This window comes from Thermobia domestica, chromosome 3 (assembly GCF_964235325.1).
Source record: "Thermobia domestica chromosome 3, izTheDome1.hap1.1, whole genome shotgun sequence".
Classification (NCBI taxonomy): domain Eukaryota; kingdom Metazoa; phylum Arthropoda; class Insecta; order Zygentoma; family Lepismatidae; genus Thermobia; species Thermobia domestica.
Window position 1 is genome coordinate 351,713,858 of NC_137456.1, and position 17,780 is coordinate 351,731,637.

Genomic DNA, 17,780 nt, shown 5'->3' on the forward strand with positions numbered 1-17,780 from the left:
TTAATTTAAAGAAAAAAAATCACAGGCATTCTCTTGCCGTAATCATTTGTCTTCTTTAGCCTAAAGGGCATAATCGTGGGACGTTAAACTAAAGATTATCATTTTCGTTTCATTTGGAAAGAAAACAGGAAATAACACTGTTGTCGCGGGTTCGAGAGGATACGTCAGAATAACCTTAACAACATAACGGAGACGCTTTGTATTAAGTTCCCAATCATCTCTCATACCAAAGTAACGTATCAGGTTGTCAATCGTCATCCAAACTTAGGTGATTAGAACGAGGATTGATGGCAACGTGGTCGGTTACTCTATAATGAATAATATCTATAATGAATGACAAATCGTTTCTGTCTCTTTAGCCTACTAACACTAGGCGTTTAGCTAACTATAAATTGGTAACAATGATTTATAAAACACTTCGAATCGTCATATTTTCAAACTTTGGTTAGGATTACATTGCTTTTACACATTTCTTTCACTTTCATGTATAAGCGTGAAATAACAGAAATATTCATGCAAGCAAAATAAATAAGCCTGACAAACTATAAAATACAGATATTGATGGTCGTGTTCTACAATTTTGCTAATTACTCATATTCGTTGACTTGTGGCTCTCTATATGTGCGCTATTGCTTTTCTGACTTTCTTAAACTGTATCTGACGACATTAACTCGTATACTTTCACTCTTTCCTCACATCGGTTTTACGAATTGGCTTCCGGTAATAGATATGAATTTATTGCATCAATTTCCAGTTCCTATAGAATTACATAACTCTTTCTACTTGTTTCCTGTTACCGCTTCATACAACTAAGTCCTGCGGTATAACAAACTAAAAGAAGACGCTAGCGACCAGTGATACTTTTCCATTGTCAATCAGACATCAATTGTGCCTTGTTTGACACAATTCAAACAACTGACTGTCAAAAAGCGCACTCAAATAGTAAGAAAACCTGTTTCTGGTGATTCAAAATACACCGTCCAATCAGAAGCGGGCTTTTGATCCTTCTAATGCGGCGGCAGATACATTTCGGAATGTGAGAAAATACGCAAAAGTAAATTCTCATATTGGTCTATACAAAGGAGATATTGTTCTGCACATGCACACAAGTAAATGAAATTCACTGCTACACCGAATCGACCCCAAAATAGCCAAAGAGTAAAACAGTGGTGTCAGCGTAGAGTCACTTTTATCAAACTGGATGAAAAGAAGAATTTTATAATAAAGGTTTAATTTCTTGCGAAGATGAGCGCGTACTATCGATAGCAACACAATGCAAAATTCTAATTTGTTGAAATTATTTGTCTTATGAAGAAAAGTATATGCTATGTAAAATGTACGACTAATAGAGGATTTATAACACACATTTTCACTAGGAGAGGTTCCTCGTTAATTACTGATTACGTTGTTCTTAAGGTGAGGCGATAACTTTTAAAACACAAATTATGAAGTAAACTCTTCCATTATAATCATATTTTTGTGTTTGTGTACTTTATAGGTGTTTCTAATATATGATGTGTTATAGCAATATGAAAGTTAATTACTTGGAGTACGCACGATAGAAGCTTCGGCGTGGGAGATCGGGGTTTGGTTCTCGGTATGAGTTCGGTTCGAATCCTACCCTAAGATGTAGTCCCATATCCTTGTTGCTCAAAGGAACGTTAAATCATAACCATACCATGAAGAAAGATTATTTGGATCAAGTACCAACCATTTTTGTGTAGTTTATTCTAAAGTGTGTTGTTCTCAGCCTCAAGTTGTGCATTTATATCTACACATTTGATATTAAGATTCATTATTCTTTTCTTCAAAGACTCGATCGTCATGTGTTCATTTTTGGTTTCTAACTTTCGACTTTCTTTAAAGGCGTAGTAGAAAACTAGTCATCTCAAGCAGAGGTTCCGGAGGATTTTATGTATTAATTTTTATAAATGCTCAGTTTTTTTTTTTTCAGAAAAATGGAGGATATAATTGAACGAAACAAAATTTCAGTACTAACCTTTTTATTTTTTTTATTTTATTTTATTTTATTTATTTATTTATTTATTTATTTATTTGTATTCCTGGTGCTAAAATAGTACAGTGATTTATCTTGTGTATATATTCCATATCATACGTTGCTATAATTAAGCTTCATCATTGTTCGTAATGTTTAAAAATTATGTAATGCTTGGGAAGAATTTAACTCTTCTTTCCAACTAGGCTAGCATTAGAATCAGTTAAGCTGTGTCAGATAGAAGAATGTTTGGGCATTCAGGGAGTGTGGACTTGGTAACGTAGTGGTTTACGTATCGACACGGTAAGCCACAAACTCACATTCGAATCTCAGTCTAGTCGTTAATTTTTTTTTATTCTTTGTATATCATGTGTTAGCTTACCCTTAAGTTTGGCGTTGGTTAACTATATAAAATAGATAATTTCTGATATTTCTGTCTAATTTATTTGTTGTATTTACTTTTTCGAGAAAAGATTTTCATAACGAACTTTATAGGCAGAAAAGAATAAAGTTGTACATCAAAACAAATATTCCAATTATGCTTTTTATTTATTTATTTATTTTTTAAGTTAGCTACTTACCTCTCTTCGAAAAAACCTGCTCTTAACCTACGTTTGGAATTAAGTCGAAGAAATGTTGATTTTCTTCGGCCAGGTATATATTCACTAAGAGCCGAAATATTTGAATTTCCTGCGTACACGTCCAGAATTTGTTCTTTTTTAAGCAAGACGGGTGGTAAAGATTTTGTGAACAAGATTGTGCATATCCTGCTTTTATTAAAAAGATCCAGGAATGAATGGTCCATGTCAGTTTCCATTGTTTTCAGTTACGAATACATTTAAATACTAACGTAAGATGTTACTTCGCAGGTTTGGTCTCAGCAACCGCTTTGACACGGAGTTTCCGAATGGCCTTGTATCCCGAGTGGCTCCCGAGGAGTTCAAGGCGACGGTGATGCGAGTAAACAGCGTGTTGAAGAAGACGCTGCCTGTCAATGTAAAGTGGCTGTTCTGTGGTTGTGTTTGCTGCTGTTGTACCTTAGGATGTTCACTTTGGCCAGTTATTTGTCTCAGTAAACGGGTAAGGCAACTGTTACTGTTTCCCGGCGAAAACATTGGAGTTTACAATTTTACTCTTTAAGTACAGTGAAACGTCGGCCACCACCGATTCCAAAGTGGCCAACTTACAGAAAACAAGTGTGGTTGGTGTATTTTTAAAATGGGACATCTAGTATTATTTAATTGTAAAATTTAAATAACCAATGACATGGTAACTACTTTTAAATAATGTATATAGAGTAATCATAACAATTTACAGTACGAGAAAAAATTACTACAGTATGTTTAATATGCATGCACATTAGGTATATGACTTTTTTTAAATTGAAAAGCCTGGGGTGGCAAACAATGAACATTTGGCTGCAAATCTCGAAAATGTTTTTGATTTTGTTTAATTGTAAAAAAAGCTCCCGCACCTACATTGATGCTGTTTCAGCATTAAAAGAAAATTCGCCTACTTACACAGTCTGCATTTGGCACTGAATATTCTATACAGTACATTAGTAAAATGGTTTTAAATTTGTGAATTACTGTTAATGAACTTGCTGTTGAGATATTTGTCACTTTTGCAAGTGTTGTGATGCTCTTGCATCACTTTCACAGCTCGCTCGGCCACCATATTTGAGCGATTCACATCCAGCATAGAACGTTCTTGTACCCAGTGAGCAGAAAAACACTTTAAAGCTTTAGGACACTTTATGTGGGAGATAACAGCATGCAATTCATTGTATATGTCCTCTGTATAGTGCTGAATTGAAAACCATACCTTTGTCCATGTAGTTGCGATGAAGTCGCAAGTACGTTGTAGCTGATCTCTCCATTTTGGAAGGAGAAAAAAGGCAACCATGCATAGATTGCACGTGACTTCCATCTATCATTGTTGAGGAAGGTAGCTTCTGCCAGTTCAACTGAGGCCATTTGTTCTCCTTCCGGTAGAAATTATACCCTTCACGAAGTTCAAATAGAAAGCGAAAATTATTTCTCCATTCTGGGTTTTCACGTGGCGGTACCTTTTCTGTGCCAGAATAGTTTTCTTGTAAGTCCTCATACCCAGCCAAAACATCTTCAATGAATTGACAGTTGAAGCTGGATGACCGTGGTTTTATTCGGAATGCTGAATCCATCCAGTGTCACAGAACCAGGTCAAGAATATGGTGCTGACATTCTATTAACTGAGGCTCATCGAAACCCATTTGTTTAAAATGTATCTGGAGTCTAACAACAACAACACTTTTGTGCCCTATATTCAATGCTGTAGTGTCAGAAATGATCATTTTAATATTCCTCCATGCATTATACTCATCCAACAAGGCTTGCAGTAAGATATAGATGTTCTCGGCGGATCTGCTTTCACAATCCAAAACTCCAAGGCGAAGACTTCTTTCACAATTCTGCACTTGATAATCTTTTCTTCTTATTCTGGTCCCATCAAAATGCAAGCAGAATTCCTGTTCACCGAAAATTTCTTTAAGCCGGTTCTTCATTGTTTCAGCTCCCTTGATCACTCGACGCAAAATCCCCGATTGTGAAGGTGTGGGTACATTTATTTCTTCCTCAGCCAAGTTCTGAAGAACTTTCGCTGCTTATCTTGTAGACAGATACAGTTTCGACACGAGTTTGGTTGCAGATTTTGTTGCTTGATACTTACGTTTCATAGGGGTAGGCTCTTCTGAAAATTCAGAGTCACTGCTGACCTTACGTTCTTGAGTATCATTGATACTCACATGTTGCACTTGGCTTGTACACGGACCAATTGAGCTGCTTCGCCTTTTTGAAGGATGGATCGTTGATATAGAGGCAACTTTCTCTGTGTATCCGACTCGGCCACCAGATTCAAGTTGTTTTCTATACAATTCTTTGTCTTCACTGCAAAGCCAATTTCCTTTTTCTTTTGTAATATCGAAGACACTAGCGAGAGATTTTTCAAGTACCTCATTCCTCCTTTTTCTATATTTTAAGAACAACTGTATCAGCTTGGCAACTTTTGCTGAAATTTGCTGCATAGTAAGCAAAAGAAAATTTCAGCTTATCCCAAAGTCTACACAGTTCTTAAGAGATTACCTTTATTCTATCTGACTGTCCTTTCAGTTAATCGCACAATCCAAATATCTACCAACTATGTCTCTGTTTGTAGGCATTTTGCACATTTCACTCACGTCCGTTTTCATTTCTGGTATGCTGGTACGGCGTTTTCTACATGTCGCTAAATTCTGTGTTCACTTTTTTCCAGCTGATTCAACTGCTGGTTTTGATCTTTTGGTTTTGAATAACATTTTTAATCTAGAAATAGAAGAGATCGCAATTAGAAAGACAATTAAGGGAAGCACTGATGCAAATACATATAAAAGCAAAGAATACTAAAGTTTTATCACCGGCAAATCAACCTACTAGGCTTGTAACACCAATAAAACTGATTTGCAAAAGTGTTTAATGTGCATAGTATAAATTAAAATTTGGAAAATAACTTGTATCTATGTTGCTTACTTATAACTTACAACAAAACACAATGTATTATTTACATAGGAATCTTTGAATTTCTGCGTGCCTGATGGGTTGATGTGCAAAGATCTGTACATTTTGATTGTAAATATACGATAAATAGATTGCATTACCACAATTTATATTAAACCAATGTCTATTAAAACTTTCCTAGATGCCAGACTTCTTTTCATTATCATGTTTTGCGAATCAAAAATTCTTATCATATATCGTTTTTTTTTTCACTTACCTCGCATATGAAAATAGATTAGGTGCGGGACGTTTCTCCAACCTCGAAAGAAAATAACACCAGAGAAGTAATGTATAGGCAAAAGTTCATTAAATACAACATCAGGAAAATTAAAATTTTGTAAAAAGTTAAAAAGTCATATCCCTAATGCACATACTTTCCTCTTCCTGAAAACTAGTCTGGTAGGGTACACTGAGTTATTCGGATTGAAGACACAATTCTAGACGTATTTCTTTTATTCTTTTTGCCACATATGCACATTCTAATCTTGTAGTTCTTGTGTAGTTTCGTCTACTCTTGTTAATGAGCTACAAGTCTTTCCGTCGGAGCAAAAAGTATTTTGAGAAAACTTTAAGGGAATTCATATCTCCAAACCTCTACTTTTCGACAAGACAGCAGGTGCCAATAGTTGGCAATTGAGGTGATTAGCTTTAACTTTAAGAATTCCGGAGTTACCAAAGCTCCGCACTGATGAAAGGAGCCGATGTAGCTAATGGTCTTACCAAAACAGACACGGTAAACAAATGCGTACAACCACTTCTTGAACGTGCTTTTTTCTTACTCGCATCTTTCTTCACACCCGTTTATCAGGGTACTGTTCTGCCCATTGACCTCCAAGAACAAATCGTGGAATCCATGCTTCTTTGTTTCCATGCTTATAGCTTCAACATCAATGGAACTTTTCAGTTCATATACGAAGTGACTATTTTTGAAATACATTCCCCTATAAAACTGTTAGTATGAAAAGTGCGCTTAACACAATAATTACTACCCATTGTAATTTAATATTTAATTTCCTATATTTAGAATGTAGTTATAATTATTGTGTTAAGCGCACACATTCACATATTTCACGCACGCATATTTCACAGTAACATAGTTTTATTGGGGAAATGTATAGGATTGTAAAGCCCCTATATAATAGTTAATTTTTCAGAATACTATCACTTCAGTTCTACAGATGGACTACCAGAGAATGTCACATGTTGTAAGCGATTATATATATATATATATATATCAGAGTTGGCAAAAACCATGTTTTTTTTGAAAAAATAAAAAAAAAACGTTTTTTTGGTTTAAATAATTTGCTGTATGTATTTATATTACATATGGACAGAAATAAGTTTGTTTCGCCTTGCTGTTACACAAGAACAGGGTTATGCTGGAAGGGGCCGCTTAAGCTTAAAGTGGAATCCAAACCGCTTCTCGGCGTACATCCGACATAAATGTCTTTCATTTGAACTCGAAACCGGGAGTAACGCCACAAAGGCAATGAGCCTGCCGACTCACTCACGAAGGACTCCTAATGTACTTGTTAATATAATTGTCAAGAGTCATTTCAGGATAAAAAGATAAACAGTTGCACAAGTGAAACCATTATACAAAATTACATATAAATCGGAAACTTTCCCCTTAGCCATTGAAAATATCCTGTGATTACTTTAAATGCAAAACAAATTCCGTTATTGCTTTGCATGTAAAATTTTAAGGTCAGCGTATCATAATCACTACACAGAAACTGAGGTATTAAATTCCAAATTTAGTATGTAGATATCATTCAATAAGATTAAAACGAAGTCCAATCCTAGCTAATGTTAGAAGCTACGTAGGCAGTCGATAAATTTTGCCAATGTCTATCAATATATTTAGGCAACCTTTGCTTCTTTATAAAACAACAAGCATTCAGGCAAGCAGAAATATACAATTTGGTTTCGTTTCGTATGTTTGGGCTTAACAACTTTATGCAATATTGAGGTTATCAAGAAGACTTTCGCTTAAAGTGACATCTAAACTGCTACTTGGCTTACACTTGAAAAAAGGGTTGTGTTTCGACCGAGAATTAAACATGGGACACCTTGATTAAAAGGTGAAAAGGAGATAAAACTAATACAGATGGTTTGATATGTGGAAAATCATACGATTTAAATCATTTTTCGTTTCTTTTTCTTTTCTTTCTTTTTTTTTTTGTTTAAACTTTTCTTTTCTGAAAAAAAAAAGCTGGTTTAAACGACCTTGGTTTAAACCAGCCAAACCTGATATGTATATATATTTTACCCAAGTGTACAATACATTTTAATCAACAGTTATTCTTGGTAATATTTCGTGTTTTATGAGAGCAACACAAAAGCTAAAAGATTCTGCAATCGTGGATTTTACGTTATTTTCTTTCGTAATAAACAGTACTTTTTTGTCCAGGAGTACAACCAGGTGGTTTCTAGACTTCTTGGTGGCAAGAGACTCTTTCTAAGATACAGAGCAACTTTTTGTGGAGAAACCGATAACAATAATGTTTCTGTGAACTTCAAAGCGTAAATGGGTAAAAGGCCAGACGAATAGTAGCGTATTCAGAATTGCCAAATGCATTATTATTATTATTATTATTTTGAACTGTTTTCTCATATTATTAACATTGAACATTTGGCAGACTCATTATATTTTTCATCAGTGAGTTGGAAATATTTATAGCGGACCGTGGGATAGACCTATCATTTCTTCTTCCAAGAAAGCCAGTGTTTAGTAAATTTAGTTTGTTCGGACTGAATATCTATCTATTAAAATGCTACAACAGCAATAAAAACGCCTGAACTACAACCTATAACTTTGGATTTCAAACCTGTGATTAACGGTTATTTGTGATTTCACTTTAACAAAATCCAATATTTTAAAGTGTGTGTACTTTAAATAAATTATTTAAATACATCTTTTTATTTTATAAAGTTTGTTTAAAATTATTGTTCAAAGTCTTTGTATTTTAATAAGCCTTCTCCAAATTCAATGCAAATGAATTTGCTGCCATCTGTGGAGTTCTTCTAAACTATATGTTTGTGGACGTTTAAACTATATGTTTGTGGCCAATCGTTTTGACAGTGAGATCTCAGAAACTACAGACTCTAGAAAGATGACGTTTTTAGTGATCGATTGCAAATATTGCGTATGTCCAGTTCTAATTGAATGTTTTAAAAAACATGGCCATTGTTTCTTTATTAATTTTTACGGGTACACCGGGTGTTAAAATTATATATATATATATATATATATATAACTAAAGCACCATCTCCTACTACGCGTTATACATTCCAACACCACATAATTGTGTACAGGGGTTGTATATCTTAGGTGTTTGTTTCATGGCCAAATAATAATGAAAAAGAAAGGATAACCATTTCTCCAATTTAAGGTGAATCTTTATTTTTGGAGTGTTTTGCCCAATGAATATCATATATAACTGACATTATAATTAATTGTGTATGTAATGTATTTGCTTATTACATACTGCATGCAAGAAGAAAGAATACACTTATCATACATGAATTAGGAACTTCAACCGGAAGTAGGCTCAAATCTTGCAAACGGTGCGAGATATTGAAAATAAAATAATGGAAAAAAATCTCCTCTTTAGTACCCCTTGCCGAATTTTATCAAGACGTCTTTCATTTGTATCCGTAAATGGACATGTACAGATGTTGTGAGGGGTAACAAGGAGATTCATGCTCATATGTGAATGATGCGCTGTATATAGAGCGCAGGTTCGGCTAGTATTAACCTAAAAGTAATTGTCATATGTTCGTATATAGATCTTTATTTGTTTCATAGTAACATTTTGAGAAATCAGTATCAACACCAACGTTCACATCCAGCGCTGAGAAAGTTTGTGTCTCTCAGGCCAGTGCATTCGTATTGTACAGTCCGCAGCAAAAAGCCTGCAACATGAGCTTGTAAGTTTATTGTGAAACTACGCCTAACAGCACAGGGAGTCAACATAACGTCTAAGTGGCTCGAATCACGCCAGGAGAAACCTCGGCGTCATACCCTGCACATTTATTTTGAAGCAAAAAACTTCATCGTTTCACAATAAACTGACATGCTGATAGTGCAGGTTTTTTGCTGCGGACTGTACAAACGACATCCGGCAGCTTTCCATGTATTACGTCAAAAATTATATATTAAAACAGCGCAAAAAGTTTGAACATCTATACTTTACACGCGAATACCTCAGTGTATTAATAACGCGTAATTTGGAGCAATTGTAATTACATTGGGAAGATACTATAATGGATCATACCTTGGAGAATTCCCCTTTTCCATTTGTAGTAGTGTGAAGTTATAGTGTTTTAGTGTTGTTATACATTATGTATGCGAAAAGCTATTAGAGAGCATAGTTAATATTTCAGTGTTCTGTTTGTTGCATTTTTTTTAATAATACCGCTCATAACTTGTGAAAGTGTTTTTATGTGATATCTCGGCTAGATTATTTTTCGGAAATCATATAATAGATATTTCGTCCTCGTGGTTGTTGTCGTTTAATACGTCTGTTACGTCATTGCATGTATGACACAAAGATTCGAAGAGGAAATAATCTTAGTCTCTTCGTGTTCAAGACTTATCAATTCAATATGTTTGTCATGAGTTGTAAATATTAAGAATGTCCAGATTGTTTTTTCAAACCACTTCTTTTTAAAGCCACCTCTATCGATGAGATTATCCGGACTAGGCAATAGCTTGCGAAGAATTCGTAATCCGAGTACCCTAGGTTATTGTAACTTCAAGTCCTCGGTATTAAATTTTTGTTCAGATGCACTGAAGAAGAGGTGAAGAGCGCTGATTGTGTGCCCGTGCCTTTGGATGATGATTTACCAAATTATAATTCCACTTGCTGGTAATTGATTTGCATCCCATTATATAGGGTGGAGCAGAGGATACGCATGCTTTTTTAAATCCCTAGTACTCAGCGACGATTAGGGGTATTGATTTTGAGCGACCGTTGGCAAACAGCTCAGACAATACAGTTTCAGTCACTGTGGAGCGTAGAGCATCGTGTGTTCGCGGTAGAGCAGTTCTTTATAAACAATGATTCTCTAGTCACGGTTCAACGTCTTTCACGTCAAAAGTTTGTCGAACGTCGAGGTATAGTCCCAGATCGAAACACTATACTCCGATGGGTTGCAGCGTTCAAAAGTATTGCATCTGTGATGAGAAAGAAACCTGTGCACAGTGTCTGTTCAGTTCGAACACCGGAAAACGTAGACACTGAAAAGGGTAGTTCTTGCTAATTCGACAGGTTCTATCACTGGATATGTCATGTTATTCGCTTCATCACATCTTACAATGATGATCTCAAATTTTCCCTTTCATCGCAGATCCAGTACTTCAGAACGCTGCAACCCATCGGAGTATAGTGTTTCGATCTGAGATTGTACCTCGATGTTTGACATTAAATTTTCGACGGAATAGACGTTGAACCGTGACCACAGAATCATTGTTTATAAAGAACTGCTCTACTGCGAACACACAATGCTCTACGCTCCACAGCGACTAAAACTGCATTGTCTGAGCTGTTTGCCAACGGTCGCTCAAACTCAATACTCCTATTCGTTGCCGAGTAGTATCGGTTTTAAAAAAAAACATGCGTTTCCTCTGCTCCACCCTGTTTTAATTAGGAATTGTTTGTTGGTTGACGTTTGCTTACTTTGTAACCTTCCTTAGCTGACATCTTTCATAATACGGACTTTTTTTTTTTTTTTTTGTCTTAGCAAAAATAGGTATGCTATTATGGGAGAGAATCTTCCTTTTACTAACGCAAACAATAATTCTTAGTCAATACGTATATTTAGCACAGAAAATACTTTTTTTTGAAATTTGAAAATAAATCTCTTGATACAATAGACAAAAAATTCCTTCCCAACAAAATTTATTTGTTGTAAGTTATCACATAGGACGTTTGCAAGGTGAATTCTTTTCTCTGTCTGCAATAAGTTGCTTTCTGGTGGAAATTCTGGAAGACCGTCAATGAATAAAAACTGTTGTGCAGAGCCAATCATATGACATAGAATTCCGTGCGGAACTGACTTCGCTTGACAAATAAATTTCTCTTTACCGTGGGGCTGGTATCTTTCCCTGCAAATTCAAAGGATTCTAAGAGGAAAAAAAAAAAAAGTCGATTGTTTTACGATTAAATTTTAATCGAGGAATATTTCGATATTAGCCTATATTTCCATTATAACTAATGCATTTATTGTATACAGTGGATGCACTTACCGCATGAGCTTTAAGTAATCCTGCCAATGAAAACTCTCCGTAACGGACACCTGTGGCACGACATAGAGTAGTCGCTAACGCTGTCGCCTTTGGTGCAAGCGGTCTCGATGGGGATACTTTTTCAGATCATTCATCCTTAATGAGGATTTCCTGGGTTTTCCTCATTCATACAAGGCAAATGCCGGGATGGTAGACCTAACGTACAATCTTGGGCCGCTTCCTTCCTGCCCCTTCGTCAAATAGTGATCTCGCCTTCATACGTGACGGCGTAAGGCCATAGATGTGCATCTTTCCTCAACTGTAGTTTGGTGGGCAACATGGACATTTTAAAACTTTTCTCTTCCTTGGGAGAGCTGTTTATTCTTTGCTAAGATCTCTTTGTAACTACATCTAGATATTCTATCCTTGTCTTCATTTTCCTGGTTTTCCTTCTGTCTTGCCCTCGGTGATCCAATCGGAGTGTCGAATAAGATGGCCAAGCATGCTCTTCCTTCTTTTTCCTATTATCTTCATGATCTGTCGTCCTTCATTAGCTTTCTTTAGTACGTCTTCATTCCTTTTCCGTTCGGTCCATGATACGCGCAGCGTTCTGCATCAACACCACATTTCAAATACTTCCAGCTTGGATATTTCAGCTTTTCTCAATGTCCACGTCTCTGATCCGTAAAGCACCACGCACCATACCATCTTAATAAATCGTTTTTGAACATCCAACGACACATTTCTAGATGTTAGCTGTCCTCTTTTCCTATTGAATGCTTGTTTAGCCTGCACTATTCTTGAACTTACATCTTTTTCACTTCTTGCGTCCGAGAATATTAAACTTCCTAAATAGGGAAAGTCTTAACGACTTCGATTTTCTCTCCATCTAGCCATACGTTTTCCCTTTCCTGTCATGCTCTTGTGCACTTTATCACTTTGGTTTTCTTATTTATCTTCATTTTGCTTGTTTTTTTCCAGTTGGTCGTTCAACTTTGAAACTGCTTCCTGCAAGTCCTCTTCGTTCTCCACTATCATTGCTATGTCATCAGCAAATCTCATTGTGCTGAAAACCTGTCCATTTACTTTTACGCTTTTCTCGTTTTTATTAAAGAATTCTTTCGTAGCTTCTTCTATATAGACGTTGAACAGGAGAGGTGAAAGTCCACATCCTTGCCTTACTCCTTTACTTATTCTTGCTTCCTTCTGATCTCTTCCTAATGTTTTTGTGGTTCCTTTAAGGTAATATACATAAATAAATGTATGGAGTACCTCACATTTGCGGATAAATCAGGTCTCACCGGTGTCCGTTATTGAGAAGAGGCTACATTGTATTAATGTTTTTGTGGCAAATATTTCGGTGGGAAACTTAATAAACAAATTACAGTATTATACGTCATAAATTACATATACTCTCACCATTGCTTCTCGTGATTGCGCACATCATTTGTGTATAGACTCTATGCCATTAGATGCTATCAGCTTTTTATGTGTGATAACATAGCGTTTTTATTTTTCAGACTCAGCACTCCATAGAGAAGTTACTGGAGTGGGAAAACAGCCACTTATATCACAAGCTAGGACTGCACTGGCGTTTAGCCAAGCAACGATGTGACACCTCTTCCATGATGGAATATGTAAGTAGTTGGTGGAAATGAAAGTAGTGCAGAGCCAGTCTCTTTCAATTATTTCCTCGTAATTGAGTAAATGTCTTTCGGGAGCCTCCTGGCTATTGATAGAGAACTTCCTCCTTAGTACTGTTTGCTCTTGAATTTTTTTTTTTCTTCAGCATTTACCATCTTCAATCATACTATTTTTGAAATAATAATGATACATAAGAAAAGTAAATTCACTGCAGACTCGCTAATCCGGCCCTCAAAACTCTTTGCTCTTCTTTCTTTTTCATTGTCTTTGGCACTAAGATAGTGTTATAACTCCATGGCATGTTGAGTTTTTAATTCGTAGTTGCAAGTTTTGAAGTGTACAAAAGTGACATTGTCACTAATTGCAGCGTTAGTCGTTGCATCCAAAAGGAAACATGTATCCAAGAAACTGGAGATCTTAGGTAAGTTAAAAAGATCCTCTTAGTATTACACTGCTGCTGAGTACGATATAGGACTTGTTACTGTTTATGGTACTAAATAAAAGAAAATTAAATCTGACAATGTACACGTTGTATGGACAATAAGTGAGGAAAATGAAAAGTTCTTCGGAAGAGCGAAAAAAAAAAAGAAAAAAAAATGATGCAGTTTTCATAGTGATGGTTCATACAGCAACCCAGTGAGGCTCTTCCTATCAGCAGCCCGATATTAAAGGAAAAAGAAGCAGCATTTAACACATATCTTCGTGCGTGGCAGTGAAATGTTTGTACTTATAAATGATTCTTAGCCAACTTGAAGAAAAAACATAGCCTGCAGTAGTTAGCACTAACCGGGGAAGGTCATGAATGTGTGTGAGAGAGATGAAATAGTTTAAAAACAAAGTTAGATATGATGATAGAGGAAAAAGATTAAACAGCCCTTTCTCCCTCTGTCTCAAAATGTTCCTTTCAAGACAAGAACGGGAAGGAAGCTCGTGGTATAAGCATCAGAAACAATGCGTTACAATGATGGCACGCGTAAATTAGATATTCAATAATTTTAATTGTATGTTATCAGTTTAACTTTCGGGCTGAATATTCGATATCTTGTACTGGTACCTTCCTCTGATTCTATAATTTAGGTATGCAATAATTGCAAATTAGGAGCGAAGTGTTCGACCTATACTGATTATTCATAGAATTGTTTACAGCATCAATTGTTTTTGTGGATGAACACGACATGCAAATAGTTGAATTTGGTATATCAGAGAAAAGTATAATGGCTTTGAAAAATTATGTTGGTAGAACAAAACAAAGAGGGCTTCGCCATATTTCTAATGCTGAAAATTCTGTTTTCCACTGTTTACAACGAGGATTTGCGCCCCAAATGCTTTTCCAATGTTAAGTGTATGGACATTCCATTTTTCGGTGATTATTCCTCAGTGGTATGTCCGATCGGGGCATGCTACTCCATCCTCTCTAATCACGATGTCAAATATGATGAAGAACGGTTCATGCATCCGGACAGACGAACGTAAGTCGAGTAAAGAGAAGGAAAATGTTAGTTATTCCGAGCGTTTGATTAGTGGTGAAGGATAAACTATGAACTATATAATACTTTTGACTGTTTTAGTTGTATACATGTTCTCATTCATATTCTCCGTTCTTTCTTGTAAAAAGAAAGAAAGATAAATTAACAAGACGAAAAAAGAAGGTGAGTCAGTTGGCCTTGGCAGAAAGGAGAAAATAAGTAAATGTTAGCATTTTGAGTTGTGAATGTAGGGAAGTTAGATACTACAGAGGCAATTCCGTGACCAAATTGTACGTACCCAATAGTTAGAGATGGCGCAAGCTGACTGCACTTTGAAACCGTTAGTTTCCAAGTGAGTCAGACGAGTGAGGGAGGAATTGATTGAATACAACGGATGGGCAGGTGTTACCAACCGCGATTATTCCAACTTGTCTGGAGTAAGTCGTTTAGTGTGTTGGCAAATGGAAAATTGTGTGTTCGTTTTTACGATGGTGATATTATCATACTCTTGTCTAGTGTAGTGTGAATAGATTAGTGTAAATAGTTTGTGCGTTATATTGAATTAACGTGACAATGAGTGTCAGAAATTCCAAAGTAAAGGACAAAATATCCACTCGCAGGCTAGAGAGTTGATTGGAAATGTGATTAAATTTATGGAGATACAGGCTTGCGAAGGTGCCTTCACAGTTCGTGTTGAAAAAGCATTAGAAAGAATAGCGAAGGCAGTAGGTGTATCGTTACCGACGATCAGAAATATTAAAAAAGAACAGACCAAACACCTTCACGTGCTGTGCACAAGACACTGCTACTTGGTTTGTCTCAAAATGCTTAATATACAGATAATAATCAAAATAATTGAAACACCTTAACAAAATACAGCTTACCAGATTAATACGGAATTGGAACATTCTTCACCTGTAGTAGAGCTCGTGTTTGCCATGAAATTGAGGGATAAATTCGTAAGTTGTTTCAGAAGAATAGTGAACCATTGTCCGTACAGTGCAGGACTCAGTTGTGTCAGTGAGATAGAGATGATTGCTTCTGACTTCTGCTCTAAAACTGAGCGTAGATGTTTAATAATATTGAAGTCCGGGCGTTGAGAAAGCCACAGGATGTGTTGAAGTTTATCTTGATGTTTCTGCAACCACGTCTGGATCTGTGTATTGACGCATTGTTATCTTGGAGGACTTTGCCACTGGTATGAAATATCTTTACCGTCCGTGGTTACCTGATATGTCCAGTTAGAGTAATTCACTTCGTCCTTTGGGGTACGGTGGCTTAGTGGTAGATATCTTACCTTTGGTGCGTTCCTGGTTCGATCCTATCCAAGTAAGCTTGTGGTGGACAACATCTTGTCCGTGGGTTTTCTCGGAGTACTTCCGTTTCCTCCACTTTCTCATTCCGCCAATTCCCCCACTTGCCTTAATCATTGTCTCCCATAGTCTAACGGGATAATCGTGGAACGTTAAACTGAAAGCTCTCATTCCATTGTTTTCAATTCGTTCTTTGAGTGTAAGAATAAAATCAATTAATCCTCTGCTAAGAGTAACGGTAGAAGGTGGGTGAATGAGAGTATACGCATCTTAAGAGTTTCCTTATGCACAACCCAATCTGTTGTTGGAAGCAAGCAGGAATTTGACGCATCGAACAATACTGTTTTCTTCTACACATTGGCAATTCATGTTTCATGCACTCGATACACATCTTCTCCAGTTTGGCGGCGGTAATCAGAGGTTTCAAAATCACCGTTCGCGGATAATTGGTATTACTAAATTCTTGTCGGATTGTGATTGTGGAAAAAGGTCGTTTCATATGCTAAGTTGTACAGTCAGTTGTACGGTTCTTAATGACAATCTTCTTCACTGTGCAGCGATTCCTCTCACACACCGGTATGCCTGGTGTTTGCTTCTCTGTGGATGTCTTCGTAAGAGTTTCTGTATACAGGCTTCATACTGACCTTCAAAGTCAGGGAAATGCTTCAAAATATCTCCTGCTATATTTTACAAAAGTTTCTGTGTACAGAGTTCACACTGACCTTGAAACTTCTTCAAAATATGCTGAAAGTCAGGATAATTTGCTATACAGTATTTCATAAAGAGTCAGGGGTTTGTTTTACCTGCCCATGAATAACACACCAATGATTAAGACTTTAAAAAGAGTGAAAAATCATAAATATCTTTAGAAATAAAGAAAATTGATGAGCAGTGAAAGATGTTAAAAACTTCAAGCTTTGAAAGAAATAGAACAATTAAAATAAATATTTTTAAAACTGCACACGAAGAAGATTGTTTAAGTTGTCTCTTAGTTGTAATTAAGCAGATCGGTCAAATTATGGTATATGTTCACTTGTTTATGAGTTTCAGAATGCCAACGTATTAAAGATTAATTATTATTTGTTATGTAATTATTATTTGTTATCATTGTTTTATTGTATTACAAATTCAGAAAACTTGATTCTGTTTACAGTATATTAAAAAGAAAAATTAGGAATGATCCAAAAAATGGATCAAAAGATTGCGATCTTGGCCAATAAATAGTTTTTGGACCAGGGGCCACAAAATTTTTGAACGGCCCCTAAATCGAATTTTCGTATTTTCTACGGAATAAGCACATCATACTGAGTTAAGTGATAGTTTGGGTTTGGCTACACTATATGTAGTTCTGCAGATATAAGGCCTACAAGAAAATTTTTTAATTGAAATATATTGGATCTTTTGATCCAAAAAAGAGAGCATTAAACAGCTTTCGGGATAGTGAAGGCCGATTAAATTTTTTTTTTCTTTCTTTTTTCTAAACCTAAGTAGAAATGGTAGTGTTCGCAGGTCAGAGAGAATTTCTGGTAGAGTGCTTACTTCTGGTGCTTGGGGTCCCTG

At 36.0% G+C, this 17,780-nt stretch overlaps 1 protein-coding gene across 1 annotated transcript in view; it reads left to right on the forward strand.

Moving 5' to 3' along the window:
- Positions 1-17,780, forward strand: part of LOC145681307 (cysteine-rich hydrophobic domain-containing protein 2) — a 39,023-nt gene that overhangs the window by 9,765 nt on the left and 11,478 nt on the right. The window contains exons 2-3 of the mRNA XM_081752968.1: positions 2,866-3,076; positions 13,318-13,434. Of these exons, the coding sequence (XP_081609094.1) occupies positions 2,866-3,076; positions 13,318-13,434 (328 nt within the window). The remainder of the gene's footprint in view (positions 1-2,865; positions 3,077-13,317; positions 13,435-17,780) is intronic.